General features: G+C 48.9%; 1 protein-coding gene across 4 annotated transcripts in view; it reads left to right on the forward strand.

The window, feature by feature from the left end:
- Positions 1-17,713, forward strand: part of Olfml2b (olfactomedin like 2B) — a 39,512-nt gene that overhangs the window by 12,157 nt on the left and 9,642 nt on the right. For 2 of the 4 annotated variants that reach the window (XM_015987914.3, XM_076547945.1), the window contains exons 4-6: positions 4,798-4,974; positions 9,419-9,650; positions 11,352-11,834. In XM_015987914.3, coding sequence (XP_015843400.1) covers positions 4,798-4,974; positions 9,419-9,650; positions 11,352-11,834 — 892 coding nt within the window. The remainder of the gene's footprint in view (positions 1-4,797; positions 4,975-9,418; positions 9,651-11,351; positions 11,835-17,713) is intronic. The other 2 variants (XM_006994437.4, XM_076547946.1) reach the window with 1 other exon arrangement.

Raw genomic sequence — 17,713 nt, forward strand, 5'->3', positions numbered from 1 at the left:
GATGCCACCTCCAGCCTGGTGTTTATTCAGGCGGTCAACAGGCTTTGCTGTTCCCATGAGGGAAATAAACTATATAGCCCCTCTGGGTTTTCAGAGCTGGCCTGCCTCAAACCCTCCTCTCTGAAAATCCAGCCTCGCTGGAATCAGAAAGGGGATTGGAGACCATAAATCAATGGGTAGGGAACCCCTGGGGCCCTGTGGGCAGGAGGCAGGAGTTGCACCTGGGGGCTGCTGTGACCTCCCAGAGAGTGCTGCACCGGAAGCTCACACTTGGGGGTGCTCAGGAGGAATCAGAGGGTAGCCTTTCACATAATAAAGACACTCCCCCCCCCCGCCCCGTGCCCCACCATCCCAAGCACTCCAAGATATCAGCGTGGTTGGGTGGAGTCCTGGGGCTGTTGCCGGGCAGTGGGTCTGAACACAACTCAGCCCCCTCGGAGTGCTGTCCCTGGCCTTGGTGAAGGGTCAGTACTGGCCTTTGCTGCATCACACTGATTTAGTTTCCCACAATTCTTTTCTCTGGTTGGCGGTTTCTCATGTCTTGGTCTGTTGCTTACTTCCTCATGGAAGGTGATCTTCCCCAAGTGGGATCCCGGTCCTCAGCATCCGTGAGCGAACAGAGAGGTCACACAGCTGGCCTCTGAACTGCCAGGCTTTGTTCCCCGTCTTAGAATAAGAAGCCATGGAAGGGACCGCTGCTCTATGCTGGTTCGTGAGGATGCCAGAGACCAGGAACCTTCCTGCTCTCACCCAGGAAGACTGTGCCTGTCCCAGCTTCTTCCCTGTTGCTGGAGGGCTTCTCTCCAGGTTCCCCAAGCCCCGCAGTCCCACAATCCACTTATAAAATAATCACTCAGACGCTTATATTACTTATAAACTGTATGGCCGTGGCAGGCTTCTTGTTAACTGTTCTTTTATTTTTAAATTAACCCATTTTTATAAATCTATACCTTACCACGTGGCTGGTGGCTTACCAGAGTCTTTACATGCTGCTTGTCATGGCGGTGGCTGCAGTGTCTCCCTCCTCAGCCTTCCTCTTCCCAGAATTTTCCTCTTTCCTTGTCTGTTGCTTACTTCCTCATGGAAGGTGATCTTCCCCAGGTGGGATCCCGGTCCTCAGCATCCATGAGCTAACAGAGAGGTCACACAGCTGGCCTCTGAACTGCCAGGCTTTGTTCCCTGTCTTAGAATAAGAAGCCATGGAAGGGACCGCTGCTCTATGCTGGTTCGTGAGGATGCCAGAGACCAGGACCCTTCCTGCTCTCACCCAGGAAGACTGTGCCTGTCCCAGCTTCTTCCCTGCTTCTGTTTACCGGCTACCTCAAACTTCTATTTAAAGGCAGCATTTCTCAAACTCCAGTGTGGATTCAGTACACCCGAAGATTTGGGGGAAATGTAGGTTCTGATCCTGCAGGTCTGGGAAGGGCCTGGGAGTGGACTTTTCTGGCCAGCTCCTGCCTAGTGCTGATGGTACCGGCCTGTTGTCCATACTTGGAATAATGAGGATCTGAGGGAGTCCAGCATCCTGAGTTGCTCTGCAGATACATGACTTTTCATGCATCTGAAAGCAAATTACAAGGATGCTCCGGTATCTTTAAAGCACTTGGTAGGGTTGGCTGGGCTGGCCGAGCACCCTTAGCGGTCCAGTAAGTGAACTTCAGGAGCAAAGGTCAGGGGGCTGGCTGATGAGTCAGCTCTGCCAGATTTTTATTTTTATTTTTTATTACTGTGTGTGTGAGTAATATGTGTTTGTATGCCATAGCACACATGCAGAGGATAACTGTGGAGTCAGTTCTCTCCTTCCAACTTTATGTGGGTTCTGGGAATTAAACTTAGGTCTCCAGGCTTTTGAAGCAAATGCCTTTACCCTCAGAGCCTTCTTACTAGTCCTCTACCAGTTTTTTTTTAAATGACATTTGGCAAATTGCATCCCGACTGTAGGCCTCGGCAACTTCTCTGTACTAGGAAAGGCTAGGCCTGAGTGTTGGGGTCCGTTCCAATGTTGATGCTATGAACAGTAACTGCCTAGTTTATCCCTGTGCAGTCAGATGTATCGATCCATTCAATCCTCATAACCATGCCTTGGGAGCCTGCTGGTGCTGCCAACTAATGGGAAATGGATGCGGAGGGAGTTTAAATGATTTGCCTGAGATCACAGAGCTAGGAATAGCAGCGGTGAGGTGTAAGCTGGACAGCCTCCTCCATAATCTATGACTTTAACCGCTGTACCCCTGAAAGCCTGTCAGGAAAGGCCACACACCCTCGTTCGTGGTGAGTTCTCCAAACCAGACCCCTCTCTCATGGACTGTAGCTTTCACAGCTAATCCTGTGTGACTTAGAGTCTGACTTGAGCTAAGCTGTAGAGAACAGGGCGAGCTCTTCTAGAGATCAACATGGAATGCCCTTTGAATGCTGTGCTGTGCTGACCATTCTGGAGTCTGGAAAGTTTGACAAGAATCTACTGGCCTCCCCTGGGCAGCCCTCGTAGGAGCCCTGGAGCCACAGTGTCTGGGTGTCACCATCTTCTTGGATATATGAACATCACCTTGGCGATGAGCCACCCAGGCTCCCTCCTAGGACTTGAGTAGCATCGTTACAAGCTGCAGGGCTGTGCTTTGGGAAACCTCTAAGCTTTTGTACACTTTGCATTTTAGTCTGGTAAAGTGTGGAGAGCAAATACATCTTCTCTTTTACTTGGTTTCTTCCTCCGCCAACCTCATCAACTTAAAAAAAAAGAGGTCCCAAAGGTGAACACATCTGACATCTAATTTTAATTGATTTTGTGAGCACGTGGTACTGGGAGTTGAACCAAGGACCTCACACATGCTAGGCAAGTATTCTACTACAGGCTACGTCCTCAGCTCTTTTTGTGTCCTTTATTTTGACAGTAAGTTGCCAGAGCTTGAGCCCACTCTGGATCCCAAGCTGGCTTTGAGTCTGCTCTGGATCCCAGGCTGGCCTGAAGTCTGCTCTGGATCCCAGGCTGGCCTTGAATTTGCTCTGGATCCCAGGCTGGCCTTGAGTTTGCTCTGGATCCCAGGCTGGCCTTGAACTTACAGTCTTTCTGTTTCAACCTCTTTTGTAACTGGGACTATAGGCCTGAGCCACCAACCCTTTATTTATTTTCAGAGCTGAGGATGGAACCTAGGACCTCATGAAAGATAGACAAGGCTTCTACTACCGAGCTACACCCCCAACCCTGCCTTTAAAGAACCTTCTATTTATGTATTTGTGTATGGGGGTCAGGCACAGGTGCACACACACTTGCAGACATGCTCACATGTCACATGTATGTGAAGGCTGGAGGACAGCATGCAGTGGTTGGTTCTCTTCTTCCACCATGTCCAGAAATTGAACTCAAGTCCTCACTCTTGGTGGCAAGCACCCTTTCTTTCTTTCTTTCTTTCTTTCTTTCTTTCTTTCTTTCTTTCTTTCTTTCTTTCTTTCTTTTCTTTCTTTCTTTTTTTTTTTTTTTTGGTTTTTCGAGACAGGGTTTCTCTGTGTAGCTTTGTGCCTTTCCTGGAACTCACTTGGTAGCCCAGGCTGTCCTCGAACTCACAGAGATCTGCCTGCCTCTGCCTCCCAAGTGCTGGGACTAAAGGCGTGCGCCACCACCGCCCGGCGCAAGCATCCTTTCTTGCTGAACTATGTTGCTAGCTCCACACATAAAAACATTTTAAAGTGTTTTATTTTTGTTATTTTTCATTATATGTATGTCTGTATGTCTGTGTGCACATGAAGGTATTTACAGAGGTTGGAGGTGTCAGATCTCTGTGGAGTTGTAGTTACAGGGGCTTGTGAGCTTCCTGATGTGGGTGTTGGGAACCGAACTCGGGTCCTCTGCAAAAGCCCACTCAGCATTTAGAGACCCATGGAAGCCTTAGTATAGGACCATAGTTGGACAGTGTTGGATCTCTATGAAGTCACTCTCTCTAAAATTAACTACTGGGCAGAGGGGATTGCTAAGCTGTGACTCAGAACCCACCCGCGCCCACCTTCTGCAGGTACGCCCCCCCACACACACACACGCGCATGCCTCCTGCCTGAAAGTTCTGACAGTCGTGTCTGTCACGTGGAGACTCTGAAGCCGTGTCTCCCCAGTGAGAGCAGCCACCTCCCTGAGACAAGAACTCCAGGGGCATTTGGAACCCACCTCAGACACCCGGAAGACAGTAGTGGCAGCTGACCAAGACACAGCGTTGGCCCTTTCTGGTGTGAACCAGGGTTGGAACCTGGCAACTGCCAACTTAAGGGTCATTTCAGGCATCTTTTCTCATGCATGGCTAGGAAAATTTGAAGTCAGCCTATCCATTTTCTGTGTGAGTGATCCAAAAGTGTGGGAATGAATGGTGTGTGCTCATAAAAAAGCAGAGTTAGCACACTCTTTCTTTTTTTTTTTTTTTTTTTTTTTTTTTGACCCGCTCTTCTAAAATCACCTCAATACACTTCTTTCATACATGGAATGACCGATTCACTCATGCAAGTGAATGGAATCTTTGGCCCTGTTCTTCATCACTTGGTAAGAACACCGTATACTAATAACCCAAAGAGAGCCAGCCCAGTGCCCTGGCCATGGCAGTGCTGTTGGTAAGGAAGCTGTGGTGGTCTGGGTGTTTCTAGCAGCTGGGTATCTCAGAGCTGGAAACACTACCTGGGTGCCTGTCACTGGTGCCCAGAACAGAGAGCCACACCCTGAGCCACCCCCCACATCTGCATATCTCATGGTTGCTAGTTGCCGGTGGTCTGTCTTCAAAACATTTTAATGTATCCTCTCTTCAAAAACACTTTTCTTCTCAGGAAGTTTCTAAAAACCTCACCAAGGAAAACGAGCAAATCAAAGAGGATGTGGAAGAAATTCGAACTGAGATGAATAAGCGAAGCAAAGAGAACTGCTCTGATAACATCCTAGACAGCATGCCGGACATCCGCTCAGCCCTGCAGAGGGATGCAGCAGCAGCCTACGCCCACCCAGAGGTACGGCCTCACATCCCCAGGGTATCTCCTCAGCCTGGACTGTGAGATCAGCTTCGGGAAGAGCTCTTCAGGGGTTTGTCCTTCTACAGGCAGGGTCTCTCTCCTGTGTGACAGCTCCTTAGGTGTGATGAGCAGGCCTTGACCCAGCTTCCCTCAACACTGACAGCCAGGCAAGTTCAGTGAATAGAGATGGAAGTTAGTCCTCAAATCTGGGTCTCCCGGGCCTTGGCATCATTCTCGCAATGTCCCATCCTGCTTTTGTGAGCATCCCTTGCAGGACATATGTGCTCTCTTACCTGGGACCGTCCATGTTTGCACCTGTCCTGGCATCATTACTGATACCACATTTTCATCCTCTCGGAAGTGTCTCAGCTTGGAGACAATAAGTGATATAGTCCTGTTTATAAGGGACTCGCTTAGTCACTGCACACTAGCATCACGTGTGTGGTCATCACTGACGTTCTGGAAAGCAGGCCAGACACAGGTCAGTACCCCTCCGATGGAGGGACATAGATCCTGGACCAGTTGGAAAATAGTGGCAGAGCGTTTCAAACTGTGCCCCCTCCACCAGTGGTAAAGGACTGCCCGTCACCCCCAAAGTGTGGGGAAGCAGAAGAGAAGCAGGAAGGGGCTAGGGCCCCGATGGCCTGACTTCCCCCACTAGGCCCCGTGTCTTAAAGCTTGTGCCACCTCACAAGACCATGGGCTAGACCAAGCCTTCAATACATGGACCTTGGGGGGAGGTGGACTTAAGATCCAAACTGTGGCAGGCCACATCGTTTTGTGTTGGACTCTGTTGCCTGGGTCATTGTGAATTTGGATAGAAAGGAAGGAAGGCTCCACATGTGGGCTCAGAACTCCTTTTTCATTTGATTGGCTGCTGGTGGTCATGTAGCCTAGGCTAGCCTCAAACTTGCTGTGCAGCCGAAGATAGCCTTGAACTCCTGATTTCTCCCACCTCCACCTCCCAGATGCTGGGGTTACAGGTGTGTACCTGGTCTATGAGGGGCTAAGGACTGAACCCAGGACTTTGTGCAAGATAAGCACTCTGCAAAGCAAACTACATTCCCAGCTCACGGGCTCAGAACTCTTGGGTAAAGGAACTCGTTGTAGGGAGGCCAAGCAGGCATACCTGGTGAGCCTGGGACCTTTGGGGGCACGTGTGTTCTGAAGGCGAGATGAGAGGTGAGGACTTTGAAACAACAAGCACTGGAAAAGCATGGTGTGTGGACATCCCCAATATGTAAGCCAAAAGCAATTCTGTGCTATGAAATGAGGAAGGATCATAATTATCTGGCTTTTGATGTTTTCTTGAAACATTATATTTCTTCAGAAATAATTTTTCTCATTTTGGAGTGTCCCTTACATGTTGGCCACCAAACATGTGTTTAGCCTGCCTGGTGGATCACCCCTGAGGGAACCCGAGACCATAACCCCAAAGCCATAAGATTTGGGGACCAGAAAGAGACTTGAAGGTCCTTGCTCCCCACACTTGGGTCCTGCGCCCCTCATCTCAGCCCCACACTGCCCAGTGCAGCCAGCCTTCCTGGCCTTTTGCTTTCGGAACCCAGTCAGCCAGCTAAGTTGGAGAACTTTGTCTGCTGTCTTGATGACACATTCTGTGGTATGTTCAGGAACCCAGCTCAGATTTCCTGAGGGCAAACTGCAAACCAAATCAAACACACCAAACGCTTTTTCTCCTTGCTCAGCAAAGTCGCCATCCTTTCCCGAGGCCCCACAGTGCACAAGTTAGCACAACCCACCTAGCCAGGCTGGTAGTGCAGAGGGAGGTGCAGGAGGCCCAGAGGTAGGCAGCCTCACTGTCTGTCTCCCCGTGTGTGCGGCCCTGCGTCTTCGGTGAGCACCACACTGCAGCGGGAGAGATGGTTGGGCTGTTTGTTTTTGGTTTTTGCAGATGATGTCAGGCAGTTCTTGGAACGGCCAGTGATTATTTGTACGGTGGTCTTCCAACATGGTCCTCGTCTAGAAGGTTGGCAGAGGCGCTCGGAAGCTAGGTTGAGTGGCAGAGTGGGAGTGGGAACGCTGGATGCCAGGAGGTGAGGTCATTTGGCAGACTCTTGGATGAACAGAGAGAGGCAATCAAAGCATGGTGGGGCCAGCTGCCACCCAGTTCAACTCGTCGCCAGTGGATCCAAGGAAATTATATGTTGTCTGGCACAGGCTTTCCACAGTCTTGCTCCATGTTCTTGGCTGGGACCAAGAACTGCGGTCCCTGCCCTTTCCCGAGAGCCTGGAACTGAAGACAGTTCCTGGGGTTGGCCACAAAGAAATGACATCTGGCTTCTGTAACACAGTGGGGAAACCAGGGCCAGCAATTAGATGCCCCTGGGCATCTGAGGTAGGGGCTGTGGCAGGAGCCTTCGGTCAGCCTCACAGGCAGCTCTTTCCACTGGGAAGTGAAACATTCCACGTCTGCTGGCCAGTTGCCAGACCACGGCCCTGAGGACACAGGGATGCGGGCCACTTTTTGGATGGCAAACAAGTAGTCTTGGGGTTACAAGCTTAATGTAAGGAAGAGCTCAAGCCCAGGAAGTAACAGCAGGGCCTATTTGGTTTTTGTGTGTCTTTCTCAGCCTCTTCGATGAGAGATTTTTCATCTAAGTTACCAAATGTCTGTTTCCTCGCGGATGGAATGTTGGTAACGTTACCCTGCTCCATTTTTGTGAGGGTTAAAAATAATATATAGTGGATTGGCCTTAATAGGTGCTCACCAAAGTGACATGATCAACAAGCTGGCAACCACAAACCTCTGGTCGAGGTTACCTCACAAGAGCAGAGGCTTGAGGGAGGCCCAGGGAGCTGGCATGAAGGACAGAAGCTGCCCAGAGCACAGCTGGCATACTAGCATGCTTTGTGTTCTCCTGGGCAGTTCTTTGACCCCAGAGAAGGGTGACTGGCAGAGATGTGTACACATCCTTCCAGCTGCCCGTCACCACTACGTGCCAGAGAGACACGCATATTCAGGGACTGCCGTATCTGTTGCACAAAACTCTCGTCATGGGAAAACAAGCATAGACGTGAGATGTGGTGGGAAGGGGGGCATGCCAGGTTCTCTGCAGGCTAGATTTTAAAGGTCGGAACAAAAGCCTAGCTTGCCCGCTCTGTGCACAGTGAGAGGGTGTCATCATGATGGCTGGACCTCTATAACTAATACGGAGTAGATGAAGCCCTGCTCTGCTCAGGACATGGCCCTGGCCTGGGTCTTGTTTCTATTGCAGCCTTCCTCCCAAGTGGGTATCTCCAAGGCCTGGAAGTTCAGGGCTCCAGGAACCTTACCCCTCTCCTCTGATGAAGGTGGGGAGGTTGATGGCTTAGGGGACCACAGGCAGCCACCTCTTTACTCAGCCACTGGAGTCCTCATGAGAGCAGGGCTGCCCACATGTTCCCACACTCAAGGTCAACTACTCCCAAGAGCTGGGGTCACCTGCAAGGTGGCCCTGCCTGACTTTGAGTCCAGCCAGCACAAATCTTGCACCCACAGTTCTTTGCTTGCCAAGTGGGTGATTGTCCTGCACAGGGAGGCTATCACGATCCTGTCACACAGCAGACCCAGGAGGCCAGTGTGTGGCAATAGCTCCCTGAAGGGCAAGGGAGTTCTTTGGCACAGCCGGCACCGTCAAGGTGGCATTCTCATAGTGCCCTCGGGATTGCCCACACTCTAGGCTGCCTGCCTTGAAGCTTCATTTGGCTTTGATAAAAATCAAATGCCAGTCATAAGTGGAGGCGGTACCTTGGGATTTCTTATGATTCGGAACTTCAGTAAATACTGAGGAACATCTGTCTGGGGAAGGGCCAGTATGAGATGGCCTCTACTCTCTCAGATTCCCATGGTCTATAGAAGCAACAGCTTCCTTCAGTAGGTGCCCACGGAAAGCATCTGAGGGAAGGCCTGTCATGGAAGCGCAATCTTCTATCCCTTGGCAATGGAGTCTGTGACTCAAAAACCATACCTTTAACGTTGGAAAAGGCTTCTAAACTGGCCTCAGACTCAAAGATCCACCTACCTCTGCCTCCAAAGTGCTAGAATTAAAGGTGCGCTTTACCACACCAGGCCTCAGTTTCTTAATCTGTGATTGGACGTGATCAAAGTAGGCCTGATTCTTTGTTTGTTTGTTTGTTTGTTTAAGACAGGGTTTCTCTGTGTAGCCCTGGCTGTCTTGGAACTCACTCTGTAGACCAGGCTGGCCTCGAACTCACAGAGATCTGCCTGCCTCTGCCTCCTGAGTGCTCCAGTACTGCCTGGCAGGCCTGATTCTTAAGGTCTGGTGCAGAGATCCGTCAGCTGACACATTGAAACACTGGCCAAGCACTCTTAGGAAGCTGCTGCTGTATTTAATGCGGCCTCTGCTCCAGCCTTGTCAGTCCTGTCCCATCTCTCTCTGACCAGCGAGTGACTTGGCCTTCCATTTTTGTCCCCTCTGAGGAACAGTATGAAGAGCGGTTTCTGCAGGAGGAAACCGTGTCACAGCAGATCAACTCCATCGAACTCCTGAGGACGCAGCCGCTAGCCCCGCCTGCAGTGATGAAGCCACAGCAGCCCCTGCAGAGGCAGGTGTACCTGCGAGGCCGGCTGGCTTCCAAGCCCACCGTCATCCGGGGAATCACCTACTATAAAGCCAAGGTCTCTGAGGAGGAAAACGACATTGAAGAGCGCCGTGAGTCCGGGTCAGCGGGACAGCCCCAGAGGCAGGGCGAGGAGGAAATGGCCATTGGGGTCTCGTAGAGATGGGGTTCCACACTCTTACCCATAGTGCAGTGTTGCAGTTACCTAGGTGTTTGCTGAGAAGCCATGGGCCGGTCACTTAAGCTCTCTGGGTTTTGGAAGACGCCGTGGCAAAGGAGAGATGAGTTGGAGGGACTTCTGCATCCTCTTGTCCAGTCCTTCTTGTTTGCAGATGGACAAACCAAGGCTTGGGCCGAATGACATCCCTGGAGACACTCGGTAGACTCTGCCATCTGCTCCTTCCCAGGGTCCTCAAGCTTGCTGAGTGTCCAGCACCTTTCCCCATGGACATTTAACCTTCCCACCTTTTCACAAAGAACAGAGGAGCCTGTTTCTGTGCGCCTCTATGTCTCCTGTCAGCTCTCTTTTCCTTGCCCAGAGCTCCCAGGAAGCCACGATTCCCACTTCCTGAGGCAGCTCTTTCCCCCGACAGGTGTCAGGAGACAGCCTTCCCGCTTCAGCTCATTCTGTCATCGGATGCTTCAATCTCAGCCTGTAGCTTCGGTCATATCGCCAGCTGTAACTGTGGTTTCCTTTACTGGCTGCAGGAGCTCTCTCTACAGCCGCTTCCAGTCCGGCCGTTAGGGTGTTTTCTCCCTGCCTGTCCCTTACAGTTTCACTTAACCTCCTGGGGTCCTTGACGAACATCTGAAATCCAGCTTTCTGGCTATTTCTTTCGCACTTAGAACCCTTGCCCCCTCTAATGAATCTTTGCTTCCCATGTTTTTTTGTTTGTTTGTTTGGTTGGTTGGTTGGTTTTTGTTTGTTTGTTTGTTTGTTTCTGCTCAGAATCCTTCAGCCTCATCCATTTCACTCAGAATAAAAACTGAATTCTATACAGAGACGCCAAAATGCCCGTGACCCAACTCCTGTCTTCCTCTGGCCTTACCTCCCCCACACAGCCTCTGCTGTGCCCACGCTGGTTACCTCCATGCTCCTCAGCTTCAGCAGGCTTGTTCAGGCCCCAGGGCTTCTCATTTCTGTCTTTTCTGCCTGGAATCCTCCTGTCACCCACCTCCATGCTGCTTGGCTTACTATGTTAGCGTCTCCAGGATCGCTGCCTACCCATCTCAGGGAGTCTCAACTGGCCACTCTATTCAATTCCTGCAAGGTTTTATTCTTTTTATTATCTCCCTTTAAAATTATTTTTAGATATTGTTTTCCAGGCTAGCCTCCAACTTGCTATGTAACCCAGGCTATCCTTGAACTCACAATCCTCCTGACACACTGTCCCAAGTGTTGGCATTGCAGGTGTGAGCTGCCCAGGCTCATAGTCCATGACTTATCCCCCCCAATCCCCTACAAGGCTGGGGTAGGGATAACAGCAATTTGTCCAGAGACTCCCAAGGAAAGACACTGTTCTTCTACCCACGTTCCTGGCCATCTTCTAAGTCCCCAGCCAGAAGGGCTTGGGATGGACCTCAGCTAGAGGACTTATAACATGCATAAAGCTTGGGTTTGGCCTCCAAAAAGAAAACACAAGTGCCAAGGTAAAATTCTGGGGCTGAACTCCATCTCCAAGCTCACTGCCACGTTGCAGCCAGGAGCCTCACTCACCTGCCAGTTGCCATGCATTCTCAGCCAAAGTGATCCTTGTGCCGTGCCAGAAATGAGCCTTGTGTTTCTTCCACAGATGATGAACTTTTCAGTGGGGATAACGGCGTGGACTTGCTGATTGAAGATCAGCTCCTGAGACATGAAGACCTATTGACAAGTGCCACGCGGAGGCCAGCAACCACTCGACACGCCGCTGCCGTAACAACTGACGCGAGTGTCCAGGCCTCTGCCTCAGCACCCAGCCTTGTTGACCCTGCCGCCAAGGCCTCCGCGGGACAGCTCTCGGCAACCACACAAAGTGCCACGGTGTTTCCGGAGCCTACGGAGAAGATACCTTCTACTCAAGTCCCACCCACCACCGTGGCCCACACGGCCATCCAGCCACCTCCAGTAATGGTTCCTGAGGACGCATTTGTGGAAGTTCCACACTTGGTCCCAGGGTTGCCTGACACCATTGGGACAGACATGCCAGAGGAGGAGGAGACTACAGGGCAGGAAGCAACCTCTGCTGGCCCCATCCTGAGCCCCGAAGAGGAAGATGACATCCGGAATGTCATAGGTGAGTTCTTCTTCCTGGACTGGAGCTCCTCCGATCAGCTTGCTAAAAGGTAGCGTGTCTTGTGGAGGACAGGGGCTGGGAAGCCAGGCCTCGAGCTGGGATGGAGCAGGGGGGCTTGCATGAGCGAGGCTCTGGGTCTCACTCTCAGCTCTGCCAAAGCAGCACGGCACAAGAAAGGCCAGTGGAGGTACGCCTCTGGCCAGCAGTTAGTTTCACATCTGGCAGCGTGGCCGACCTCTTGATGTAACATGACATTGTCATCTATAGAATTCACGTTGGAGAACTGTGCTGTAGAGTTACAAGCAAACAGAACAAACTTGCAAAAAATCTTACATTTTAATTAAGTTTACAGTTTCATATTGGACTGCAGTTGTGACCATCTTTATCCATGGGTGGCTGTTTGGACATTTCTGAAGTCTTTATGTATCTAAATGTGTTCAATGACAAGATTAGCAATCTCCTTTCTAAAATACATATGAATGAGTAAAATGAAGACCTCACTGCCATGGATGAGTTTTCCAAACATCAGTTTGTCCAGGGAGTTTGTGATGGATCCTGAAGTGTCCATCAACACCCAGATGTTTGCCACAGTAAGGTTACCAGGCCATGAACCAGCAGAGGATTTTTACTGGGGCTCGCCTCAGAGTCATAGCAAAGTAGGGTCAGGTATATTGGTTAATTTATGTCAACTTGACATAAGCTAGAGTCATTTGGGAAGAGGGAATCCTAATTGAGAAAAATGCCTCCATAGTATTGGCCTATAAGCAAGTCTCTCAGGCATTTTCTTGATTAATGATTGATATAGGAGGGCCTACCTCACTGTGGGTGGTGTCTTCCCTGGGCAGGTGGTCTTGGGTTATCTAAGACAGCAGGCTGAGCAAGCCATGATCAGCAAACCAGTAAGCAGCACTGCTCCATGGCCTCTGCTTCAGTTCCTGCCTCCTGATTCCTGCCTTGAGTTCCTGCCTTGGCTTCTCTAATGATGAACCAAATAAACCCTTTTCTCCTTGGGTTGCTTTTGGTCATGATGTTTTATCTAGCAATGGAAACCTTAACTAAGATGTAGATGTAACCAACCGTCTTATTAAATAAGAAACACAGAACCAATGCAAAGAAGAAAGCCAAGAGGTCAGAGCTAAGAGCTGAAACCTTACCCTTCCTCCTGCGGTGGTCCTACCTCTCCAAACCAGAGCTACTTCCTGTGTTAAAGTCTTTATATAGAGTTTCTGTTCTGCCTTCTCATTGGTTGTAAACCCAACCACATGACCGCCTCGTCACGGCCTGTCTGTATAGACCTCCAGGTTTTCTATGATTGGTATTGAGATTAAAGGCGTGTGTATCCAATACTGGCTGTATCCCTGAACATACAGAGACTTACCTAGCTCTGACTACCAAGTGCTGGGATTACAAGCATATGCCACCACTGTCCTGCTTTCCTATGGCTTGCTAATAGCTCTGACTCCCAGGCAACTTTATTTATTAACATACAAATAACATTTTAATACAAATAAAATATCACCATATTTCCCCTTTTCTATTTTAATAAAAAGAAAAAAGGAAAAAGCTTACAACTAACATAAGAAAAACTATATACAAAAGTATAATAACTATATACAATATATACAAGTAATAAATACCTAAACAATGTCTAGTTCATTTGTATTTGACAAATTCAGAGAAAATAATTCCATTATCTATCCTATTGTATCTAATTCACTGTCTATCCTAATTAATCTTCAACTATAACTAACTAATCTTCAACTCCCTCAGAGACCCAAGAAGGAAATAATATTAGCTAACAAAAATAAAAACAGGAAGTAATGCAAGCAACTTCCAAAAAATTGTGAGTTGACAGAAACAGCCAGCTGCCTGGACAGTCATCTGGGGTTTCTCCACAGTGTTGGGGCATCATCTTCAGCCTATAGGCTTAGCATATCTGACAGACTCATTTGTGAAGTAGGATGTACACAAGGTCAACAGTTCAACCTCACATTGGGTGAGAGCAGTCTATATACCAGAAACACCTGAATTCCACTAGTGTCCTGTCATGATTCAGGATTTTAAATTCTGGAAATTGTTGATGTTTTTTTAATTCAGCTGTCCATTCTTCTTGGCTATGTGTGTATGTGGCTTCATCTCAGCATCCCGTTCTTCTCCACATCCCTCTATTAAATGCCAGTCTACTATTGAGAGGCATGAGCTTAATTACTCTTCAAGAATAACTGTTTCAGCTGCTGTTCCATTGCACATCAGAAGCCATCGGCCCACTGCCTGTTAAGCTGCCTTCAAAGAAAAGGGCACTGTATCTTTTCCAGATTGCGAAGGCCACTTCAGGGATGGTGCCATATTGTCCTGGCCTCAGAAGATGCCTTTTGATAAAGCCATAACCACACTTGTTTTGGCAAGAATCAGTAGTCCTTTGTTTCGTGTCCTGTCTGTCCTGTTTGTCAGCAGTTGATTCGAGGATACTGTGTTGGCCAATGGCTAACTTTTGCCACAATGAAAGTTAACTCCAATTGCAGTTTTTTTAATGCCCATATTTTCTCTGATGTAGATTGGTATTGCCTGGAGCTGACATGTCTCATAGTCATGGCAAAAAAGAAAAATTTTCTAAATTATTAAAACATTTTAAATGCCATATTCTATAGATCTCTGAAGGGTTTGAAGATAACCTGTCTATCTAAAATATATCTACTCAATCTTGAAAACATACCTAATATGACTACAAGTTCTATTATAATGTCTAACTACTAACTTTCATTTCTTTATATCCTAATAGTTGGTAGTAATAACAACATTCAAGGATCAGAAAATTGTATTACATTGTTAAATGAACGGTATAAGTACAATTAGAAATATACGTATAGCATTTTCTAACAATATCAATTTCAATATATATAATTTGTATACAATATAAAACAATCCAATCCAATGTAAAGTATTTACACTAAGACACCAGAGAATAGGTGTCTACACCATAGACCATAGTGTAGAATTTAATGAGCCCTGTACTGGGCAGCACAGGGATGTTAGGGCATCATTGATAAACGCTCTGACAGAAATGGAAGCAGGGCACTGTGCCAGCTGCTGGGAAGGCTGGAAAGAGTTTTTAAAGGAAGTTTTCATTTAAGTTGGCTTTAAAAAATGAATAGGAATGTTCTATGGAAATAGAAAAAGAGCTTTCTGATTGACAGGTCCAATGGTACAAGGTACATTCTAGAAGCATGACGAAGATAGGCCTTCTGTTCCAGAGAGCTCTATGGCCACAAGATGACACCGAGAATAAGGAAACAGAAGCAGGGGGTTGGGATGGCAAATAGCAATAGTTACAGGAAGTAGCTGACTACCTGGGTGTGATGGCGTGAATCAGAAATCCCAGGACTCAGCAGGCCAAGACAGGAGGAGCTCCAGTGTGAAGCCAACTTGGGCTATTTAACAGGATCCTACGTTTAAAACTGAATTTAAGTTAAAAAAAAAAAAACCCACCCTAAACTAACAGTTTACTAAGTCAGCATTCATTAAGAGTGACTGAACGATGCTGCTGCTGAGTGGCGGGTCTGTCAAATATTTGGGAAATGCATTTGCTTTGGCAGAGGGTGTGGTCTGTCTTATTGCCATCAGCCCCTTCTCCCCAGTTCCCATCCCTGTGGTGGTAACATTGTCCCCAGCCCCTCTTCAGCATACGGTGCTAGCTCCAGGAACAAGGTGGTACAGGGAGCGCCCACTGAAGGCCACGCATCCGGGCACTGGCCCTTCCTTTCTGTCCCTGCCGCTGGCACCAGAGCGACCTGGACAAAGCCCTACCTTTCTTTTGAGTCTCAAATGAAGTCAGCGATTTGCTGAGTGTCTTTTCTTCCACCATGTTCTGTGCTTTTTCTGCAGGAAGTTTGCAAGGCTGTACTATGGCATGGCATGCTAATTGGGGGAAAGTCTGAGAAAATGGCCGAGTAGGAGCAGGGGACGGGTAGTGTCTTAGTTACTTTTCTTTTGCTATGAAAAAAAAAAAAACCATAACCAAGACAATTCACTAAAGAAAGCATTTAATTGGGCTTCTGGTTTCCGAGGGTCAGAGTCCAGGACAGTGAAGTGAAGGCGTGGAGGCAGGGACAACCGCGAGCTCCCATACTGATGTTCAAACAGGAGGCAGGGGGAGAAGGAACATTGGAAATGGTGGGCATTTTTTGAAATCTCAATGCCTGCTCTCGTGGCACACCTCCTCCAACAAGGCCACACCTCCAAATCCTTCCCAAACAGCTCCACCAACCGGGGATTGAGTATTCCAACATCAGAGTCTCTGGGGGCCATTCCCATTCAGATCACCACAGGTAGTGAGATTCTCCAGGGTTGGATCTCAGGGCAGAGTCTCAGGCAGGTTCACCTAGAGGAAACCCAGCAAGAGACAGCCCTTGGCAGAGGCAGTGCTGGAGAAGGAGAATGTGTTTTGTTCTCTCTCTCTCTCTCTCTCTCTCTCTCTCTCTCTCTCTCTCTCTCTCTCTCTCTCTGTGTGTGTGTGTGTGTGTGTGTGCTCACATGTGTATATGATGTGTATACTCATGTGTGTGGCTGTCCTAAGTTGACACCAGGCATCTTCCTTGATAGCACTCCACTTTATTTACTGAGGCAGAGTCTCTCACTGAGCCTAGAGCTTGCCCTGTCTAGCTGGTCCAGTTATTCAACTTGCCCCTGGAATCCTCTGTCTCTAGACACACACACACACACACACACACACACACACACACACACACACACACACACGAGTGCTGGGACTACAGGCAACCACCACACTACCCTGACTTTTAAGTGGGTTCTGGGGACCTGAACCCTAATCCTTACACTTGTGCTCAAGTGTTTCATCTCCTACTCATCTCTTCAACTTTTCCTTTCCTCTCCTCCCCTTTCCTGTCCTCTTCTTTCTGTTCCTCTTCTCCTTATCCTTCTCATCCCTTCCTCTCCCCCCCTCTCCTCTCTGCCCTTCCACTCCCTTTTCTTCTTCAGGGGTACAAGAGCCAAAGGCTGGTTCCCCACTGCATGAATAACCACCTTTTCTAAGCCCTGGGTCCCCCTTCACGTCTGCAGAATGTGCTAGACTCTTGGTAGAAGCCCTCTCTTCTACCCTAGCTGAGGGCTACCCTGAAGCCACAGCCCCAGACCCAGCACCTTTTCAGCTCCCTGGACCCGTACTCCACCCTTCAGCTTCCTGGCACCCCTGGGTGGCAGGGGAAGTTCCTTTAGCCGGTCCACTGCCTGTCCCCACTGCCCTCTGCCAGTCGCGGCAAAACTCACAGTGGAGATAGCCTGCAGGTGAGGCCCACATACCTTTAGTCCTAAGACCATTGGGTTTGAGCCTGGGAGCCTCTGCTCTCATAGACAAGCTAGCCAAAAGTGGAGTTCCCCACTCTCTCCAGCCTGGGTCCCCCACCCCCACCCCCAAGTCTCTCCTACCTGCCTTGCCAGGTTTTGCCACCAATGGACCTTTAAACCAGTGTAACCGCCAATAGGTAGCCATCCGGAGTTCTCAGGTCTTGGCCTCTTAGTAGTCCAGCTGGTATTCTGGGAACCCCTGTGTCCTGACAGCCATTTACCTGGTGACAGGAGCTGGAGATTGAGGACCTGTTCTTCTGTTGCTCAATATTCTGTTTGACTAGACTGCAGTCCCTGGCAGAGGGTGTTGTTTTAAAGGCACTGGGGTTCCTGCCTCTTCCATCTGCCCAGAAAAAAAATATTTGGACAGTGACAGATGCAGTGTTTTGTTCAGATGCCGAGGATAGGACAAGAGAGAGATCCAGGGAAGACATTATTCTTCCCTTTATTTTATTTTATTTTTGATAGTTCACACATACACACAATGCATTGTGGGTATATTCACCCCTGCCCCCGTT

This window comes from Peromyscus maniculatus, chromosome 11, assembly GCF_049852395.1.
Source record: "Peromyscus maniculatus bairdii isolate BWxNUB_F1_BW_parent chromosome 11, HU_Pman_BW_mat_3.1, whole genome shotgun sequence".
Taxonomy (NCBI): domain Eukaryota; kingdom Metazoa; phylum Chordata; class Mammalia; order Rodentia; family Cricetidae; genus Peromyscus; species Peromyscus maniculatus.